This window comes from Amblyomma maculatum, chromosome 1, assembly GCF_055883805.1.
Source record: "Amblyomma maculatum isolate TAMU_Amacu chromosome 1, ASM5588380v1, whole genome shotgun sequence".
In the NCBI taxonomy this organism is placed as follows: domain Eukaryota; kingdom Metazoa; phylum Arthropoda; class Arachnida; order Ixodida; family Ixodidae; genus Amblyomma; species Amblyomma maculatum.
This window is the reverse complement of record NC_139344.1, coordinates 389,919,134-389,940,064: the sequence shown is the minus strand read 5'-3', so window position 1 is coordinate 389,940,064 and position 20,931 is coordinate 389,919,134. Positions and strand designations below refer to the sequence as shown.

Sequence of the window (20,931 nt, the reverse complement as noted above, 5' to 3'; positions counted from 1 at the left end):
AAAAAGTATGCGCAGTGGCAATGACGAAAACGCTCATCGTTTTTAATAAATGTATTAGCGCTTCCGTTGAAACAGAGTTCCTATATTAGCTCTCAGAAACGCTGCTACATGTCTTCCAATGACATATCTACTTGTCATACATCTGGTTAGTTGCAAAGCCGTAGACATGCACTTTTTGATTAAGATTGCGACAGCGCGTGCTTAATTCTACCAGTTTGTGACATGTCATTGCATGAACACATGCGTGTACTGATTCTTAACTTTAGGTTTTGCAGTAGCGTCCCTGATAGGTGAGATTCACAAGCGCAGATGATTGGGTGAGCTGTTACTGTTACGACACAACTTTCCTTTTGAGGTACACAGCGAAGTGAGTGGCTGTATGCCCAAACAAGGCATCACTTCTTTCAGGTGTTCTTTGAGAGCAGCTGGTTTTTATTTTTGGAAGCAAGCAGCGGAACAATTATGGAACATCAGATTATTAGCTCTTCGAGCGTCCTCGTGCTTAAAAAATTAACTTGCTTACTTTATTTCGAAATACAGCATTTGTGAAGGAGGTCATGCATTTACGTTAGAAGGGCATGTCTCTCAATTTCGGATGAAGGAACTGTTTTTAAGGTCACTTATGTTTGTCTTGTTGCTGGTGTTGCGCGATTACCAGCGCGCATGTCTACTCCGTGCACGGGTTTTCGTGGTTCGTGCACTCTTGTTTTCTTTTTTTTTTTTTTTTTTGTCATCATAAGTTGCAGTTCTTTTTTTTTTTTTCTTCACTTTGGCGCTGTCAGGGTGATTCGCCTGCTAAGAAAACGACAGTTGCTTGCATACTTCGATGCCGTCCTGCCTCCCCATTGTATTCCCAGTGAAGGAAGAAATATGTGTCAAAGAGAATTTTTATCCTCGGCGAAAGTCACAGAAGTCTGAGTAAACCAGCGGCTGCGATTTTATTTTTTCCCGAGTCTGATGGAGAAATGAGCGCGGGTGTTAATTTCTTTTCTTTTCTTTTTTTTTTTTTAATTGCACGCCGCGAGAAGCAATGGCCTGCTTCTTTTCTCTTGCCAAGATGAAACAATGTTAGCTGCTTATAATAATATCAGCTTCTGCGGTACAGTAGCCATTGATGGTCTGCGAATTACACCCACTCTTTAGCCGTAACCTCCACAGCGGAAACACCGACCACCTCTGTTGCGTGACTTGCGTCAGACGTGTGGAAAGAAGGAAATGCCCAGGTCTTGTCTGTCTAATTGGTATGGATATAACGCCTTGATAGCTTCGTTTTTCAGTACTAGCAAAACGCCTGACTGTTCTGCACTACTGCCATTCTCATTATCGTCCTGATTACTTTGGGTACTCTATAGATTAGTTTAGCTTGCGTGTTTTAACGCCCCAAAACGACTCAGGCTATGAGAGGCGCCGTATAGAGGAGGGCTCCGGAAATTTCGACCACCTGGGGTTCTTTAACGTGTGCTGACATCGCACAGCACACGGGCGCTTTGCTTTTCTCCTCCGTCAAAATACGGCCGCCGCGACTGCGGGATTCAGAACTTGCGCGCTGTAACACGAGCCGCCCGAATAAGGATAATGTACCTCTGCTACCGAACCAAATGTTATCAATGCGGCTTCCCGGCCTAATCCAATACGGATTGATCATGAATTAAATATTTATACTAATATTCTGGTGTTTTGCGAATAGTCTTACAAAACAAACAACAGTGTGAAGCATGCAAGCGCCAGCGGTGGCTCTGCGGTACGTTGGTAACTTGTCGAGTTAAAAAACTATAGCTGTTAAAGAACGAAACACTATTAATCTCCACTAACGGGCCGCAACGCGAATTCAATTTGTGAACTCTATGAACGTGAAACGCGTAGAAAGTTTAAATTATCGTATCGATGAAAGATAATAAGCTAGGGCCGCACACTAAGACATGAGACGAGCGATAGCACGTATGGACCATGGCCTCCGAGATTGGAAATCAAGACAAGGTGGCTAAACTCGCCGACGTTTTGCGCTTGCCGTCCGGTCCTAGAGGCCATGATCATTATGAAAGCTGCGGCATAAAAGGACCGCGTACGCTGAACCATTCATATCCCCCGCCTAATGACAGCTGCAGGATGATGTATACGCAGCCCCGGTGTGAGCACTGTTTCTGAAGCAGTCCACGAAGTCGAATGAAAAATTAGGGGGACGCGCTAGCTCCCCCTTAATAGTAGACGCGACAGAACCTTTTCGTTCCACTAATTCATTTTTATGTATTGTTACGGGGTGGCAAGAAATATGCATGGGCAGGACAAGTAGTTAGAAGAGAGGATAACCGATGGTCGCTTAGGGTAACAAACTGGATTCCAAGGGAAGGAAAGCGCAGCAGGGGGCGGCAGAAAATTAGGTGGGCGGATGAGGCTAAGAAGTTCGCAGGGGTCAAGTGGATGCAGCTATCAAAGGACCGGGTTAATTAGAGAAAAATGGGGAGAGGCCTTCGCCCTGCAATGGGTATAGTCCAGCTGATGATGATGTTAAAGCGAACATTATGATTGTAATAAAGCACTGTGATGAAACGATTAATTAACTAAATTTAACTAATAAACTGGATTCCGAAGGCGCACTTTACATCAAGATCAACATAAAACAACATCAACATCAAACATCAACATAAAAGCCGGGTCCAGTTTTCATATCTTCTTTATCACAGTGTAGTTCGAAATATTTAGTAAAAAACGGGCATTTCTGAGCGCGTGAAGATGGCTTCCCGCAATGAACTTTTTTATAATAGCGTCTTTTGCATTTGTAATACAACAAATACAGACATCATTTGACCATTTTATGCCGTAGAAGCATTTAGCGTGATTTCCACGCCAATACTATGCCCGGCGAGCCATAAAAAAGAAAATTAAAAAAAAAACTGTAAACGGCGGGAAGGCAACCTTACGAGCTTAAAATATGTGTATTTTTGACGTTAAATATTTCGAAATGCATTGCCAATAAAGCAAGGTTCGAAACGATACTCAGCTACTACGTTGACACTCTTCATTTTCTTAATCTAATGTTGGCCCTGCAATTAATAAGAAAGTTGGTTAGTTAATTTTAGTTAATCGTTTCAGGACTGAGATCTATCACGTACCTATAATGTCCGCTTTGACGTACAATCTACCTGCACAGACTGCACCAACGTTATCTCACGCAAGGTTTAACATAACGATCTGTAAGAAGTTAAAGAAAACACCCAGTGTAGCGCCGACCCTCCGGAAAGCATTCGAAAAGTCCGTAGCATTTTCCCATTCGGTTCGAATAATTTCCAAAATACACACTTTGCTTCGTTCGAACAATTATATGGGTGCTCGATTGCTGATAGCAAGAACGTGGGTTGAGTACCGGGTACGACGGCCGTGTTTCGGCGGAGATGAAACACAAGGCGCCCATGTGCAATGTCAGTGCACGTTAAAGAACCCCAAATGGTCGAAATGTCTGTAGCCTTCCACTTCAGTGTATTTCGTAGCCTGAGTCGCACTGGGTTGTTAAACGCTCTAAACTATCTAAACTAAAAAAAAAAACAAATACGCGTATATTCATTTCACTATTCGAAATTTTCGAATATATTCACGTGTCTAATGTTAAGGGATTTTTTTTTTTATTTCATTTTAATCTGTAGCCCTAGTTATATATTATTACTATACCTTTTGCCAAGGACAGCATATCAGAGCGGGCCAAGATGAAATGCCTCACATGAAACCAATTTTGTTTCTGTTCTTTTATTTAACCTACAGACGTTATCTAATCAGCGTCTCCGTGGTTGTGTCCTGAAACCGGCTGAACTCGTTTGAATTGATTCGAATAAGCTCGAATTGGTTCGAACTGGAACAGAGTATAGCTCCAGAGTCTAACCTGGTACTTAACACGAAAATTGTGAACCTAAAATCGAACCGACCCCCCCCCCCCAAAAAAAAAAAAATCCGATTGAACACTATGATTCCAATGCAACATCGTGCTGCTTTCTGAACTAGGTAAATATCAAGCTTGGTGCATATTCTTTTATCAAATGTTTCAGCAATATTCGTACACTCCTTTGTTTTGACCTTGTTACTAGTTATTCAGCAAAGACGGAAATGTCTTGCTCTATCATGACGTCACTTACTTTATTTTGCTCCGCAGGTTCTTTTGCTGACATCCGTATTTGGCTGTGTAATAATGCTGCTAAATTGTTTTTCTCTTTTTGAAAGGCACATGTAAATCACGGTATAATATAATCTCACGTTGCATACACCCCTAATTGGCGGTTCTGTTCTACTTGCCGTTTGGATGGAATGACACTCTGTCAAGTTGTAATTTGTGACAACTCTTCCTGCATGTCTCCTCAATCACGTATTTGGTGCCTGATGAGAACACATTTCAATTTAGTCAACTGTTTCGTTGGATTTCATTTGACAATGAATCCACATGGATGATTTCTACTGTATAGCCTGGGAGAACTTGCAGAGTTAGCACAGAGGAGTTACCTCGCAGAAAAAAAAAAGTGGAAAGAGCGAAGACAAACGCGGGAAAGAGAGAGGAGGTACACGCACTACACCTCTGTACTTCCTCTGCCTTGCCCGCGTTCGTATTTGCTAGTTCCACCTTTGTAAGCATTATGAACCAACTTGCCCAGCAATTTACGCTCTTGCCTTGCAAAACTGCCGCGCAAGCCCTAAAAGGCATTTCTGCTTAAATAAATAAGACAATGGCTTAAAATCGTGTCCTTGTGCGATGTAGTTCAAACTAGCCCGCCGTTTCCTTTGAACATTTTTTTTTTTAATTGTTCGTTGCGAGCTGTCGACACCAGCAGAGGGCAGATCGGTGTGACAGGTTGTGAACGGCTTCGGGCACGCGTCCCCTTGCTGACGACATCGAAAGGATGCGATCCTCGAAAACATAATTCTAAAATGAATTTTCATTTCATTAACCAAAACTCCGGTAATTTGAATATATCGCCTCGTTCAATTTACTATAACTACTCCGTTAATTGCCGCCAATGAGAAACCGGTTTTCGGTTCTCTCGAAAGGCGTTTAGGAAGTCTCCTCGGTTGATGAATCCATTAGAGACCGTTATCAGCCAAACCCGCTGAAGACAGATGTGGAAGGAACTGCAAGCGTTTTCTACCGCGATTGCTTGAATCAAGGTTTGGGCTTTCTGAAGAAATATATGCAAGAGTGCTGTAAAGGAAATGCAACAAGTAGCCCCTTCATGGATCACTGCCTTGTCGTGGAGGAGGGGCTTTCGAAACTCGATGAAGCCATGAGCTCGGCTGTGTAGGGCCACCCTAGATAGACAGGTCACGGCAGAGAGTTCTGATAAAATGTGATTTACTGGAGAAGGTAATGGCAACTCACTCCAGTATTTCCTGCCAAGAAAACCCTATGGCCAGTCACAATACCATTAATGATATGGCGCCGGAAGATAAGCCCCCCAGGTTGGAAGGCGTCCCACATGTTACTGGGAATGAACAAACGGCGATTCCTAGTAGCTCCAGGACGAATGAAGCCGCTGGGCTAAAGCCAAAAGGAGGCTCAGTTGTGGATGTGTCGGGAAGCGAGCGAAAGTTCGATGTTGCAAGGAGATATATGAAATAGCAACATGGAATGTAAGATATATGACGCATGGTAAACTGGATGTCGTCAAGCGAGAAATGGACATATTGAACATTGATATCTTGGGCATCAGTGAGCTCAAGTGGACCGTAATGGGAGAATTTAATTCCGGCGACCATTACGTCTTTTATTGTGGGCACGAATCCAGGAGAAGGAATGGGGTGGTCGCTCTCATAGTAAACAGAAGAATGGGCAAAGCAGTGCTAGGGTACAACCCCAAAAACGACCGAATGATTTCACTTCGGATCCAAAGTCACCCTTTCAACATAACAGTTATCCAAGTCTATGCACCAACCACTACTGCTGAAGAAACTGGCGTTGAAAGATTTTATGCTGACCTGCAATGCCTTTTAGACCGCACTCCATCATCAGACGTCCTTTTTCTAATAGGTGACTGGAATGCTAAGGTGGGGAGTGAAGAAATATCCGGAATTACAGGCAAGTTCGGTCTTGGTGATCCAAATGAAGCTGGGCAGAGGCTAGTAGAGTTTTGTCACGAAAACAACCTGACCATAGCGAATACTCATTTTCAGCAACACAAGAGGCGCCTATACACATGGACTTCACCAGACGATCTGTACAGGAATCAGATTGATTGTATTCTTTGCCGGCAGAGATGGAGAAGCGCTATACAAGGAGTAAAAATAAGGCCTGGGGCCGATTGTGGCGCCGATCATCAGCTTCTTGTTGCCAGATTTAAGCTTCGATTGAGGAGAACGCAGAAAACTAGAAGGCCTTTCAGGTATGATCGGGATAAAATTCCATCAGATTATGCTGTGGAAGTGAGGAATCGATTTCAAAAATTAGATCTAGAAGACAGAGAGCCTGAAGAGATGTGGACTGATGTTCGTGATACAATACAAGAAGTTGCTACTAAGGTAGTTCCACAACAAAAAAAATGCAAGAAAGCAAACTGGTTATCTGAAGAGGCTTTGCAAATAGCTGAGGAAAGGAGGATGGCAAAAGTTATGGGGGAAAGAGAAAGATACAAGGTTCTCAGTGCATATTTTCAGAAAATAGCAAGGAGAGATACGAATGCCTCCCTCAACATACAGTGTCAAGCAGTTGAGGACAACAGCCAATTGAGGAACACAAGAGCTCTGTATAAGACAATCAAAGCTATCAAAGGAAACTTCTGTGCTAAGCTGGATGTGATAAAGGACAAACGAGGCAAGGACCTCACTGAAGCCTCAGAGATAAAGAAGAGGTGGCAGGAATACACAGAAGAACTGTACAAGAAAGACTCAGATGTGCAAACCCAACATAAGATGGTTGTGATTACTGATCTCGAGCCGGGCATCCTGAAGAGTGAAGTTGAATGGGTCTTAGCCAGCCTTGCTAAGAACAAAGCTAGCGGAATTGATGGCATTCCAGCTGAGTTGCTTCAAAACCTCAACCATGACGCTGTTAACGTTCTGTATACATTATGTCAGCAAATTTGGAATACCCTGCAGTGGCCACAGGATTGGAGGAGGTCAGTTTACATCCCCATTCCAAAGAAAGACAGTGCCAAAGATTGTTCCAACTACCGCACGATCGCGCTTATTTCGCATGCTAGCAAGGTGATGTTGAAAATCCTCCAAGGTAGGCTGCAGCAGTATGTGGATCGGGAGCTTCCGGACGTGCAGGCTGGGTTTCGCAAGGGCAGAGGAACTAGAGACCAAATTGCCAACCTTCGCTGGATCATGGAAAAGGCAAGAGAGTTCCAGAAACCCATCTACTTCTGCTTTATTGATTATGCGAAAGCCTTTGACTGCGTAGATCACAGCAGATTGTGGCAAGCTCTCCAAGAGATGGGAGTTCCAATTCACCTCATCTGTCTCCTCAGGAACCTGTGTGAAGGGCAAGAGGCCACAGTCAGAACTGGGCATGGTCTTACTGATTGGTTTCCGATCGAGAAAGGAGTGAGACAAGGCTGCATACTGTCGCCCTGCCTATTTAACCTATATGCAGAGTGCATCATGAGGAAGGCCGGTCTGGACGAGTCTTCAGCTTGAGTGAAGATTGCTGGAAAACGTACCAACAACCTTAGATATGCGAATCATACCACTTTATTGGCAGAAAGTGAAGTGGAACTCAAAAGACTTCTGATGCGCGTACAAGAAGAGAGTGAGAAGTTTGAGCTTAAACTGAACATAAAAGACAAAGATCATGGCGTCTTGCCCTGTCAAGTCCTGGAGCATCAAGGGACAAGAAGTGGAAGCTGTGACAGATTTTCTCTTCTTGGGCTCCAAGATTACCCCTGAAGGAGACTGCAGCCATGAAATTAGGAGACGCCTGCTTCTGGGAAAGAAAACCATAGCTAGCCTTGACCGCATAGTAAAGAGCAGAGACATTAGACTGCCAGCCAAGATCCGTATAACTCGTGCTATGGTATTTCCAATTGTGATGTATGGAGGCGAGAGTTGGACTGTGAAGAAGGCTGACCGCCGAAGAATTGACGCGTTTGAATTGTGGGGCTGGCGGAGACTGTTGCGAGTTCCTTGGACTGCCAGAAGATCAAATCAGTCGATATTGTCGACCATAAACCCTGAATGCTCATTGGAGGGTCAAATTCTAAAGTTAAAGCTCAGCTACTTTAGTCTTCTGATGAGAAGAGAGGAGTCGCTGGAGAAAGATTTGATGTTGGGAAAGGTTGAGGGTCACCGGAGAAGGGGTAGGCAGCGAACGCGATGGTTAGATGGCATCTTCGAGGCGCTGCAGATGAAGATATGTGATGTTAGGAAGATAGTGAGAGACCGGAAAGCGTGGCGTGATATGGGCGATAGGGTCACGAAGAGTCGGACACGACTGAACGACTGAACTGAAGTGAGCTCTCTACCTTCCCTCAACTCTTTTTTACACATATCGTAAAATGTAGGAATGTATCCATTACTGCTGTTAACTCATGTTATAAACAATAATCAAATCAAACTTTCAAAACGACACGCTTTCATTATTGTATTCTGATTAACACAGATAGCTTGATAAAAAACTCGAGATATTTGGCGCTGGAAGACAATATGCACTTCCCGAACAGCTAGCGCAATTTTAATTCGTCTCTCGCTTATCAATATAAGATACAGCGGTAGCACTACATTAGGACTGAGTATGAAAACGTGAGCGAAATCAATCGATAGGTTTCGATCAATCAGGCAAAAGTGAGGAGAGCAGCCCAGCTAACCTCTGTCCCTTTGTCCAAGGGGTATCTCCGGCAATGAGGCGCGCAATCGCCAAACCCGTCTTTTGAGAAGACTCACTGATTAGGAACTATTCGCGTGTCCACAACTGCGAGACTACTTCGTAGTCGTTTGAAAATAACTTCTTCGAGTGGTGGTAAACGGCTTAGCTTTAAACGTTGTTAAAGGAAAACTAGTAACGAATATTACGAAAACGCTTCAAGCAATAATACATTTCATCTTTTTGGTGTTGCTCTAAGTCTACAGGGCCTTATAGCGTTTAGCTTACATCAAACAGAAATAGCGTCAAATACCTTGGTACAGTTCAACAACAACAACAAAAAAAAAAAAAAGGTCGATCTAGTTACCTCCTTATGCAACGGTGGTTGCGACGCCATAACCCTGTTATGTAGGTGAGCCGCTAGACGTCGCTTACAATCGAATATGGATAGAGCTTACCCGTACAGGCAACTGAAGGCTTTTGACCGTCACAAATAGGCAGAGCGGGGAGGAAGCGGTTCAGCTCTGGTCTTCTAGCTGCTAATTGCTTTACTGCAGTAACCGTCTTATCAAGATCCTTGGCTCGTTCATCCGCGGCCGCTTGTAATCTCCAAAGTAGGCGCGATAAATGATACCCCCCCACCCCTAAGAAAGGGGCGCTGATTGGGGCGACTTAATGCGCAACGTGAAGCATAGCGTGGCGGGTATCCAGGCGCGTGTGAGTGCGCTAAGCAGATTGTACGCCGCCGGGTGCGCGTCCTCAGCTCTCGTCCCTGTCGTTTCCCGTCTAAAGGCTTGTCAAAAGTTACCAAGCGCTGAGTGTAATAAACAAGGCTTTATATTAATATTTGTGCCACTCTGTTCGGTTTTTCCATAGAACGGGCCCAGAATTCTGGGACGCCTTCTAATTGTGGGACGAACGTGGGATAATTCCCGGTCGAAAAAGCTACAGAACAGTGTCAAAAATACGACAAATATTTTGTAGTTCTGGCGTAAACTTTTCTGTATCTCTGTAGTTTTTCTGTAGTACTTTTCTGCTGTCTGTAGTTGTGTGATACTTTTTCTCTTGCAACTACAGGAAAATCTGATGTTACTACAGAAAATTCTGCTGTCACAGCAGGTTCTCTGTCAAAAACAGACAATATTTTGCTGGCAAAAGTTAGCAGAAAGTAGAAAAGTGCTTACACGAGAGCTGTCATGCTTGTCCACAACCCTTTTACCAACTGCCATATACTGCGTACATCATCGGTCTCAGTCTTCAGTTTGCACTTCCATGTGTCATGGGCCGATAAGTTAGTTGTAGAACTTTTGCCGCTGACACGGCTACACCACTTTGGTCTCACAATTGTACAGCATTGTAATATCGAATTCTGCTGTAACATCAAGATATTTTCTGTATTTTTTTTTTTGCCTGCGTTAAAATTACGTTATGCATATGTTGATGGACATGTTCCTGCTGTGCACATGTCTACGATTCCGATGTACGACAAAAATTTACTTTGAAAATTCTCCCTCGGCTTTCAGTGAGTTTAAAATTGCCATATAATATCTATTGTCTGCTTTTTTTTTATTGCTATATGTTTAAGGCAGCTGCAAGATATTGTAGGGTACCTTTTTATGAACATATTATATAGTGATGCCTGCAGGAGAAAAGGCGCACAAGATGCCGTGGAGGAAGGGACCTACACAGAGGTACCTGTCGTGCATGCATGCCGTCGTCACACTCGACGCTTCATTGTCACCATAGTTGCTATGACAACCAGCTAGGTATCACACAAACTTAAGGAGAAGCATCGCTGGATGAGTTCTTTTCGCACTAATATGCTTTTGTAAACATATTTCGAGTACGGTTAAATTATTGAATATGTAAGAGGACGGCTGCAAGCGGCTTTTCTCGCGCAGACGTGGGTGAGACATACAGAAGGAAAAATGAAGGTCGTCGTTCAAAGAGAGTTGCGCCTGCAAAACGTAACGCTTTTGCATTTCCACGCGTAAGCAGTCTCAAGTGCCTATCTGAATTTCTTATCCGTGTCTCTCAGAGGGGAGCAGGGTGAAGGGGTGTCCTTAGTCTGCCGACTCTTATATTTCCGGCAGCGAAAAGGACGGTGATCTTACGACTTTGCTTGCGCTTCATAATGTCGCTTCATGCGGCATTATGAAGCGACAGATTGTGAACTACCACATAGAGTTTGTTGCTAGACGGGTCTCAAAAGTAGCAACTTTCAATAACTAGGCTGCCTGATAGCCTAAGGTCAAACCGATTTATTCGTTTATTCATTCGCCGCTGGCCCGGCCATCGTTGCTTCGGCGCAGGTAATGGCAGCTCACACGTCCGTACCTAGTGAGCATCGGCATAAAGAGGCTTTGCCTTAGATTCTGCTCTAACGAACACTCTCTAGCATGTTAAGCAGGCTCGCGTCGTCTGAATGACTCGCATAGAGGTATATATGGAGGGTGGTACGAGCTCAATGCTCAATGCAAACCTCTGCCGAGCGCTCTCTATATACATATGACGCTTTCTCTATATTTATACGCTCGGTTTATGCGGGCCCTAATTGAAGACAGAGGCGTCGGGGGCAACCGAGCCTCTGCTTCGTGAAGCAATATGAAGCACTTACCTTACGGAAGCCATGAGCGAACATGACTGACGATTGCAGACTAGCGAGCTACGAGTGCTTTGAATGCACCTGTTGCAAAATTAATCACCAAATCGATAAAAGAGAACTGCGATCAACGACCCCACAGTAAACACCTGGCTGCAGACGAGTGCAACACTGAATGAAGCGTGCACCACTTGCTATATACCCTTCTCGCGTGTATTATCTGCGTAGTTGCGTGCAAACCATATGTCTCGCTTGTTAGCTGCTCTTATTGCGTCTGGAACTCCCACCCCGGCTGCGGCAGTGTGAACCTTGAACATCACGTGAAGCGTCCCGTGAGTGCATTATGGAACATGTAAACCTACAACCCCCCGCCTACAGCGTGCGTCCAACGAGTCGGATGCGCGGTGGCTGGCCGCGCTGTGCCGTCCATGTTTACCTTATTTTGTTACCTTATTTTGGTTGTGGTGTTTTCGTTTGGAACGGACCTAGTGCGCCGCCAATACAGCGTCCTATGGTTGGGGGGGAGTGAGTGCGAGCACGGGACTCCAAACAGCAGACTGTTGCCACTGCTGCTGATTTATCAGTAGATCTGCTCACTTTTTTTATACTTCGCTGATCTAGTTATAATCTCACCAAATCTACTGAATTTTTTTCTCACTACGAAGGAACAATATCTACTGCTAATCGGTTCAAGAGAGTAAATCCCTCTTATTTTATTATTTGGTAGGGGATTAGTAATGACCACGAGGCGTTAGCTATAGTGACTGATTCAATGGCTCATCCATCAATAACCCAGGCAGGCTGGGAGAATTTCGAGGAAGGCATTGGAACGCAGATCCTGTTACAGTGCTCTCCTCTTCCCATGGGGTGGCTGTACAAGTGAATACGATCGTTTCTGGTTGCGTTGTAGCAGCATTTATTTCCTGGTGTTTCTTCTCAGGGCTGGTTAGGTGCTGGTTAACAAACTTGAATAAGTAATTTTCTCCTAGTTATCAGTATTGTATTTTCTTGTCAGCGTATAAGCCAACAGTTATTCATTATCGGCTCTAGTGGAAGGAATATTTCAGCAGCAGCCATTTCTTTGAAACCTGTTTGATTGGAGATGGTCTTCTTTTCGTGAAACAGTGCTTAGCAGTTAGGAAGTTGGGAATTCAACAGCATTACCGGGTATAATTTCTGCACACTGCGGTACCGTGGTTATTACCGTTGCGTGGGCCTCACTGCATGGCAGTCCGGCGGAGCTTATCAAAAGGTTCCGATCTCACCATTGCGCATTTAGTTTCTCCGCGTAAATGACTTCGCTGGTAGTAATATTTTCCCAAAGTTCAGGTTCAATGTGAAAGAGGCGTCAGCGGTGGTGGCGCTGTACTTGATGTTGCCACCAGGCATTATATTGCAACAGTGAGCCTTCTCTTTTATCGATCTATCATGCCGTATACCAAATAAATAAGCCATACTAAAGTTTTATTAGAACCTCTTCTAGTACACTTTACTCATGCCGTATAAAGAAAACGGGCTTAAAACAAGTGACCACACCATTTATAAACATCTACTGATTTATGCTGATATTTTAGCAAAAAACCCTCTTCTAGTTTTTTGACCGCTTCGGCAACACTGACAGCAGTGCACGGTGCGTCGTCAGTGAGAGCGAACGCTGGACGAAATGTGCGAAGGAGTGCTCAGGACGGCGTCAACAGAGCCGACGCTCGACGAAGAAAATGCGCGAAAGTGGGCGACAAAAAGTGAATTTGTAATCCAGTAATCGTTTTGAATATAGCCTTTAAAGTTTCCATCTTTTAATTTTTATTTTTTGTTTAGAACATACTGCAGGCCTACAGTACGCCCAAGCAGGAGGGGCGAATACACAATATATGCAAAAAGAACAGGATTAGCAAAATTGAAAAATGTTGAATACAAGTTGTAACACAAAATACAACAATAAATACAAGGCTCAGATGCAAAATACAAAACGTAGACGTAGAAATAAATGGCTCTCAAATTAAATGCTTTGAAGAAAACATTGAGTCAAAAGAATCAGCTCTGGTTAAAAGGTATGGCGGACACCTGTTCCACTCTTCAATGGTGCGTGGAAAAAATGTGTGTTGAGAGTTTCCTTTTCTACTTTCTTCCTCTCTTTTTCTAACACTCTCTATGCACACGACTTAAACGGGAGCCATGCTGCACGTTTTACAGCAAGAATTTGTAGTGCCTTTACGCTACGTCGTTTAATAAAATGTTTAGCCTCACTGCTGCAAGGTCGGACTGCGTTCAAGCTCGCAGAACCTCTCGCAGAACATCACGGTGAGGTTGAGGTTCTGCGAGCTTGAACGCCATCCGACCATAATCGCAACTTCAGAACTATACGCGGCACGCAACTGCCGAGGAGCTGGACCGCCCTTTCAGGCCGCATTGAACCCTAGCTAGCGCCTTCTAGTTTCTGCAATGATCCCTCCAAACGCCTTTCATATATTGATTTCGTAGACGCGGTATAAGGCGATTTTATGCTATAGTCAGTTACAAGTCGAGTATGTAGCGGCAAATTCCCCTCAAAAGATATTTTCCAGGCAATGGCGTTACTTTTCAACTGTGGTCCAGCTGCAAAGGTAGTCACACCAGCCTTTGTCCATGACTTTCTATAGGCTGGGCGGTTTGTTTCTTTCCTTTCTTCTGGGGAGTGAACATTATAGTCAAAACAATGCCCTTTGGCACCTATACTTGCACAAAGGGGATTTTTTTTTTTTTTTTTGCCGGGATGTTCCTCTCTGCCGGCATTACTGGTTGGAGGACTTTCGTTGACGAATCGCTTCATTCTTGGCTTGTAACTTGCCGGCAGAGATGGAGAAGCGCTATACAAGCAGTAAAAACAAGGCCTGGGGCCGATTGTGGCACCGATCATCAGCTTCTTGTTGCCAAAATTAAGCTTCGATTGAGGAAAACTCAGAAAACTAGAAGGCCTTTCAGGTATGATCTGGATCAAATTCCATTAGAATATGTTGTGGAAGTGAGGAATCGATTTCAAGAATTAGATCTAGAAGACAGAGAGCCCGAAGAGATGTGGACTGATGTTCGTGATATAATACAAGAAGTTGCTACTAAGGTAGTTCCAAAGCAAAAGAAATTCAAGAAAGCAAACTGGTTATCTGAAGAGGCTTTGCAAATAGCTGAGGAAAGGAGGATGGCAAAAGTTATGGGAGAAAGAGAAAGATACAAGGTTCTCAATGCGGATTTTCAGAAAATAGCAAGGAGAGATAAGAATGCCTTCCTGAACATACAGTGCCAAGCAGTTGAGGACAACAGCCAATTAAGGAACACAAGAGCTCTGTATAAGACAATCAAAGATATCAAAGGAAGCTTCTGTGCTAAGCTGGGCGTGATAAAGGACAAACGAGGCAAGGACCTCACTGAAGCCTCAGAGATAAAGAAGAGGTGGCAGGAATACACAGAAGAACTGTACAAGAAGGACCCGAATGTGCAAACCCAACATAAGATGGTTGTGATTACTGACCTCGAGTCAGGCATCCTGAAGAGTGAAGTTGAATGGGCCTTAGCCAGCCTTGCTAAGAACAAAGCTAGCGGAATTGATGGCATTCCAGCTGAGTTGCTTCAAAACCTCAACCATGACGCTATTAACATTCTGCATACAATATGTTAGAAGATTTGGACAACCCTGCAGTGGCCACAGGATTGGAAGAGGTCAGTTTACATCCCCATTACAAAGAAAGGCAGTGCCAAAGATTGTTCCAACTACCGCACGATCGCGCTTATTTCGCATGCTAGCAAGGTGATGTTGAAAATCCTCCAACGTAGGCTGCAGCAGTATGTGGATCGGGAGCTTCCGAACGTGCAAGCTGGGTTTCGCAAGGGCAGAGGAACTAGAGACCAAATTGCCAACCTTCGCTGGATCATGGAAAAAGCAAGAGAGTTCCAGAAATCCATCTACTTCTGCTTTATTGATTATGCGAAAGCGTTTGACTGCGTAGATCACAGCAGATTGTGGCAAGCTCTCCAAGAAATGGGAGTTCCAATTCACCTCATCTGTCTCCTCAGGAACCTGTATGAAGGACAAGAGGCCACAGTCAGAACTGGGCATGGTCTAACTGATTGGTTTCCGATTGAGAAAGGAGTGAGGCAAGGCTGCATACTGTCGCCCTGCCTATTTAACCTATATGCAGAGTGCATCATGAGGAAGGCCGGTTTGGACGAGTCTTCAGCTGGAGTGAAGATTGCTGGAAAACGCATCAACAACCTTAGATATGCGGATGATACCACTTTAATGGCAGAAAGTGAAGTGGAACTCATGAGACTTCTGATGCGCGTACAAGAAGAGAGTGAGAAGTTTGGGCTTAAACTGAACATTGAAAAGACAAAGATCATGGCGTCTTGCCCTATCAAGTCCTGGAGCATCAATGGACAAGAAGTGGAAGCTGTGACAGATTTTCTGTTCTTGGGCTCCAAGATTACCTCGGAAGGAGACTGGAGCCATGAAATTAGGAGATGCCTGCTTCTGGGAAAGAGAGCGATGGTTAGTCTTGACCGCCTAGTAAAGAGCAGAGACATTAGTCTGCCAACCAAGATCCGCATAACTCGTGGTATGGTCTTTCCAGTTGTGATGTATGGATGCGAGAGTTGGACTGTGAAAAAGGCTGACCGCCGAAGAATTGACGCATTTGAATTGTGGTGCTGGCGAAGACTCTTGAGAGTTCCTTGGACTGCCAGAAGATCAAATCAGTCAATATTGTCGACCATAAACCCTGACTGCTCATTGGAGGGTCAAATTCTAAAGTTAAAGATCAGCTACTTTGGTCATCTGATGAGAAGAGAGGAGTCGCTGGAGAAAGATTTGATGTTGGGAAGGTTGAGGGTCGCCGGAGAAGGGGTAGGCAGCGAACGCGATGGTTAGATGGCATCCTCGAGGCACTGCAGATGAAGTTGTGTGATGTTAGGAAGATAGTGAGAGACCGGAAAGCGTGGCGTGACATGGTCCATAGGGTCACGAAGAGTCGGACACGACTTAACGACTGAACTGAACTGAACTAACGTAAAGGGGATAACCTACTGATTTTTTTTTCCTGCGCCGTGTAATGCAACGCTGTCTAGAGCGGTCCCTGGCAGCTCAATAGGAGAATCGTGATAGCTTAACAAAGTTTCCATTCCGCATACAGATATCGGCAGGCATTTTGGGCGACGTTTATCTGTTATGTAGGAAATATGGGCAATTGCTACATAAACTAACGTTGCGTTAGTCATTATATACAATTTTGATGCGCTGCAGTGGTGCAGCGGTGGCATAGAGATATAAAATCCGTCTCGCGACCAAGAGGACCGTGGCTCGAATCCCGGTGCCGCGCAATTCTCCACTGAATTGAAAAAAAAAAAAAAAATCCTCGTGTTGATGGAATTGCATAAGCAGGTTTGGGGTGCGATTTGATGCTGATGGACACCTCCGGAAACGCACTCCATCACCAGAACAAGATCTGATGCTGATGAACACCTACGGAAACGCACTCCCTCAACAGAACAAGATTTGGCCACTCTGGTGTAGTAGTACTTGCGAGCGGGCTAGTTAGTACCCCGCCGGGGTGGCGCAGTAGTTACGGCGCACAACTACTGCTCCCAAGGACGCGGGATCGAATCCCGGCCTCGGCGGCAGCTTTTCGATGGAGGCGAAAAGCAAGGCGCCCGTGTGCTGTGCGATGTGAGTGCACGTTAAAGAACCCCAGGTGGTCGAAATTTCCGGAGTCCTCCACTACGGCGTCTCTCACAGCCTGAGCCGCTTTGAGACGTTAAACCCCACAAACAAACAAACACTCTGGTGTAGTAATAGGCCGCAACCTCCTATGAATACTGTAACAAATCCCCGGCCCAATGTCCCGAGCGGCTGCGGAGCAACTGGCCACGGCGGCGGTCAGGCCTGTAACGCAGCGGAGGATGCTAAGAACTTCTGACTCAGAACAGGCCACCAATGGAAACTGACTTTGGCAACGTTTAATTCTACCCTAGCTAGTGATGCAAGTTTAGCAGTCTTCTTCGAGGAACTAGCCTGTATAAAATGGCAAATCATAGGGCTTTAATGAGGTTAGGAGACCAAATGAGTCATATGCTCTACTGAAGGGTGGGTGTGTATTATGTTATCGAGGTTTACCGGGGAAATGAGAGCTGGGAGTAGGGTTTCTAGTCAGTAAGCATACAGCCTCAACATAGATTGTATAGCATTAATGAGTGGGGGGCAGGCATCGTAATCAAGCCTAATAAGCAGTGTAAACTGAAGGTTGTACAGGCCTATATGTAGTCATGATGACCAGGGAGTCGAAAGCTTCTACGAAGATGCAGAATTGGCAATGGGGAAAGTAAATACGCAGTATATTTTACTAATTGGTGACTTCAATGCCAAGGTAGGTAAAAATCAGGCCGGAGACCAGGCAGTGGGTGACTATGATATTGGTTCCAGGAATAGCAGGGGGGATACTAGTTGAGTTTGCAGTATGTAATAACTTAAGAATTGTGAATACCTTCTTCAGCAAACGTAAGAACCGGAAGTGGACATGACAAAATATCTAAGGGGGAGACTAAAAATGAAACTTCATACTGTGTTCTAACCCTGACATTATGCAGGATGTAGAAGTAATCGGAAAGGTGCGATGCAGTAACCACAGGATAGTAAGGTCTAGATCTGAAGAGGGATCGAAACAGATTAGTAAGGGAAAAGTCTATCAACGAATTAGCGATGAGAAGGAAGGTAGAAGAATTCAGGATCTCGCCACAGAACAGATATTCAGCTTTAAGCGATCAAGACTGCCTTAGTGCAGAAGCAATGAATCATACCTTCAGAGATATCCTCACTGAGCGCGGGGCAGAAGTAGGCGGTAGGATAGTTGGAGAGGAATTATCTAAGCCGACGAAAGATTTGATTAAGAAACATCGATGCATGAAAGCCTCCAACCCAACAGACAGGATGAAAATGGCAGAGCTATCTATCAAAGCTAATCAATAGGTGCAAAGTATTCGACATAAAAAAGTATAACATAGAGAAAATCGAGCATGCTCTTAAGAACGGCAGCCGCCTTAAAGCTGTGAAGAGAAAATTAGGCATAGGCAAAAATCTGATGTATGCACTAAGACACAAGGCGGGCAATGTATCGCTAACTTGGACAAGATAGTCACAGTAGCCGCGGAATTCTATTCCGACATATACAATAGCCAAAGTAGTCAGGAGAATAATAAGACCGGCAGTAGTGAAGAACACTAAGACGTGCCTCCAGCAACAAAGGACGAGGTTAAGAAAGTTTTAGGAGCTATGAAAAGGGGAAAGGCAGCTGGGGAGGATCAGGTAACTACAAATCTGTTGAAGGATGGTGGGGGGATATTTGCTAGAAAAACTGGCCACCTTGTATATGCAATACTTGGTGGCATAGACAGTACCGGTATCATGGAAGAACACAATTAGCTTAATTCAAAAGGGGCGCAAAAGGACTTCAAAATTACGGACCAATCAGCTTACTTTCCGTTACGTACAAAGTATCCACTATAATAATCGCTAATAGAATCAGGGAAACCTTAAACTTCAATCAACCAAAGAATAAAGGAGTTTTTCGAAAAAGATTCTACTCTCGACGATATGTGAGAGTAGTGGAATATATCTATAGTGGCTTCCCAGCAATCAAAATTCTGCCTAAAGAAAGTGATAAAACGCCCATAAGGAAAGGCACTGGCAAGGAGACACTATCTCCCTAGTACTATTCACAACTTGCTTAATTAGAGGAAATATTCAGACTTCGAATGGGAGCAGTAAGGGATAAGAGTTGATGGACAATACCTCAGTACTCTCTGATTTGCTAATGGCGTTGCCTTGCTAAGTAACTCAGGGGATGAATTGCAAAGAATGATTGATGATCTAGACACGAAAATCAGATAAGTAGGCCTACAAATTAATATGCGGAAGACTAAGTAAGGTAATCTTCAAGAGCCTAGGGTAGGAACAGCAGTTTGCAATAGGTAGCGAAACACTGTAAGTGGTAGGCGAATACGCATACTTAGGACGGGTATAGTAACCGCCGATCCGGATCATTAAAAGGACATAAGCAGGAGAATTACATTAGGATGGAGCGTATTTGGCAAGTATTCGCAGTTTATCACTAGCAGCTTACAGGTATCGCTCAAGAGGCAAGTATATAACAGATCTTACCTGTACTCACCTATGGGGCTGAAACGTAAGGCAACGAAAAGAGGTCTACTAAAGCTGGGGACACACGCAGAGAGCTATATATCGTCACGTACAAGGTGATTGAGGATATAAAGAATAGCAAAGGGGTTAGCTCCGATACAACAGCGGTGAGCAGCACAGATGCAAAACCCGCAAGCGACACTTCGTCGTTCTTCACTCAGTCATGCGCCACTTGGCAACGCTAGGTGGCATTACTCCCCCTTCCGAAAAAAAAAAAAAGAAAAAAAAAAGTGAACACGGGCGGTGAGAACGGTGTGCAAAGTAAGAGAGTCGTCACAGGAGGTGGCCGTGCGTTATCGTTGGTAGTACGGCTTCAGCCGCACAATGTGCACAATGTCCGAGCTGGGCTTTCGACGTTTTGAAAGTGCGGCGCCGTCTGGAATAACTTCATAACTGACATCACTCACACGACGCAACACTTTGTACGGCCCGAAGTAGCGGGAAAGGAGTTTCTCTGACAAGCCTGGACGGCGAACTGGTGTCCACACCCAGACTTGGTCCCCAGGTTTGTAGTGAACCTGGCGGTGCCGGAGGTTGTAGCGGTCCGCGTCAGAGGTCTGCTGCCGCCCGATGTGCACACGGGCAAGCTGGCGGGCTTCCTCAGCGCGGATGGCATACTGCTGGGCATCTGGCGGAAGCTGGTCATCATCTGGGCATGGGAGCATGGAATCGAGCATGCTCTGAACTTCACGCCCGTACACAAGTCGAAATGGTGTGAAGCGCGTTGTTTCCTGTTGGGCTGTATTATACGCAAATGTGACGTACGGCAGCACCTCGTCCCAGGTCTTGTGCTGCCCATCGACGTACATTGATAACATGTCCGCAATCGTCTTATTTAACCTTTCGGTAAGACCATTGCTCTGCGGATGGTACGCTGTGGTCTTGCGATGCGTCGTGTAACTCAACTCAAATATGTGGTCGATGAGCTGCGAAGTGAAAGCTGTCCCTTTGTCGGTAATGACATACGAAGGGGCGCCATGCTGCAAGACTATGTTATGCATGAAAAACTCGGCTACTTCGGAAGCTGTGGCATGAGGGATTGCCTTTGTCTCAGCGTATCGGGTCAGGTAGTCAGTAGCGACTACTATCCATTTGTTTCCGCCTGCGACAAAGGGAAAGGACCAAGGAGGTCCATGCCGATTTGGTCGAACGGAATACGTGGTGCTCTAACGGGCTTGAGAAATTCGGCAGGCTTCAGGGGCGGTGTTTTACGGCGCTGGCATTCGCGACAGCTTCTTACATAGCGTTTCACAGTTGTGGAGAGTCCTGGCCAGTAATACATGTTGCGGACTCGAGCAAGCGTCCGTGAGTAACCCAAATGACCAGACGTCGGTTCGT

At 44.9% G+C, this 20,931-nt stretch overlaps 1 protein-coding gene across 2 annotated transcripts in view; it reads right to left on the bottom strand.

Annotated features, from left to right (window-relative positions):
* Positions 1-11,566, bottom strand: part of LOC146208505 (major facilitator superfamily domain-containing protein 6-B-like) — a 40,283-nt gene extending 28,717 nt beyond the window's left edge. Inside the window, exon 1 of one of the 2 annotated variants that reach the window (XM_084594253.1) lies at positions 11,388-11,566. In XM_084594253.1, the coding sequence (XP_084450379.1) occupies positions 11,388-11,411 (24 nt within the window). In that variant the 5' untranslated portion in view covers positions 11,412-11,566. Of the gene's footprint in view, positions 1-9,137; positions 9,262-11,387 lie in introns of those variants that run through there. The other variant, XM_084594246.1, reaches the window with a different exon arrangement.
* Between the last annotated feature and the right edge of the window lie 9,365 nt (positions 11,567-20,931).